The sequence below is a fragment of the Pygoscelis adeliae genome, unplaced genomic scaffold (genome assembly GCF_000699105.1).
Source record: "Pygoscelis adeliae isolate BGI_AS28 unplaced genomic scaffold, ASM69910v1 Scaffold455, whole genome shotgun sequence".
Lineage (NCBI taxonomy): Eukaryota > Metazoa > Chordata > Aves > Sphenisciformes > Spheniscidae > Pygoscelis > Pygoscelis adeliae.
In genome coordinates, this window is record NW_008824774.1 from 168,677 (window position 1) to 169,742 (window position 1,066).

Genomic DNA, 1,066 nt, shown 5'->3' on the forward strand with positions numbered 1-1,066 from the left:
CAGCTTGCTGCTCTGCTCCGGCACTGCCCGTGAGCTTCCCCCACGTCCTCGAGAAGAGACCGGAAGGCTTGGTATTGCCTAACAAAACGGTGACTGCTGGGGAGGTGCGGCCCCGTCAAATCCAGTCCCTGCCTCCTCCGTGGCGGGGACTGGCCAGCCAGCTGCCGCAACACCTTCTGTAGCGCACGGGCCCCGCGTCCCCTCCCGCGGGACCCCGGGGATAAAATCATGCCACAGACATTGGGCTCCCAACGGGGCTGTCCCCGCTGAACGAGGGCCCTGTTTGGCTCGGCCAGCTCGTGGTGGCTTCCTGTGAGCGCCTGGCGGCTGGAGCAAGGCCAGGAACCCCGGCATTTGGCCGTTGGTGATCTCCGTCTCCGTGCCAGCAGGCAGGGACCCATCGCGGGGGGGATCGGAACCAGGAATCCCGATCGGACGGGCTACACAGGCCACCAGATGAGGAGCCAGACCCCGCTGTGGGGCAGGGCTTTGGGCCGTGTCTCTAGCTCTGCTTCTCTCCTCCCGCCAGGCGATCAGTCCCTCAAGGCCCAGAATTTACGGCTGAAGCTCATCCACATCAACGCTGCTGCCAAGCTGGAAAGCCCCGACTACCGGGGGCCGTTCCTGCCGGCAGAGATGCTCAGCCCCGCGGAGCCGGCGGGAGAGAAGGTCACCCTGCTGCAGAGCAGCCTGCGGGAAGCATTGGCGGGGGTGCTGGGGAGCCGGGAGAACGGGCGCTTCGACGCACGCACCATCTACGGCTGGCAGATCGGTGAGTGCGCCCTCTCCCCGCCTCCGTGGGCCAGCAGCGGGACCCCATCGGGCTCTGCCTGGCGGAGGGAATTGAACTTGAGGGCTCTGGTACGGCTACCGGGCTTTATCCGCCCCCCCCCATTCTTCAGCCTCACACCCCTCTGCCTCCTCATCGCAGCTGCCCTGTCTCGTCCCGGTCTCCTCCCAGGACTTGCCTCTGAAGGCAGAGCAGAAACCCCAGCCCAGGGCACGGTTGTGGGTAGCAGATGCGGGAGGAAGGCCCTCCTCCCCCCGCCGGGGCAGCCCTGAGGCT

The 1,066-nt window shown here is 66.9% G+C and overlaps 1 protein-coding gene across 1 annotated transcript in view; it reads left to right on the forward strand.

The window, feature by feature from the left end:
* The window catches only part of TBRG4 (transforming growth factor beta regulator 4), a gene marked incomplete at its 3' end in the record, with an annotated part of 14,447 nt that overhangs the window by 12,245 nt on the left and 1,136 nt on the right, over positions 1-1,066 (forward strand). Inside the window, 1 exon segment of the mRNA XM_009323833.1 lies at positions 530-797. Within this exon segment, the coding sequence (XP_009322108.1) occupies positions 530-797 (268 nt within the window).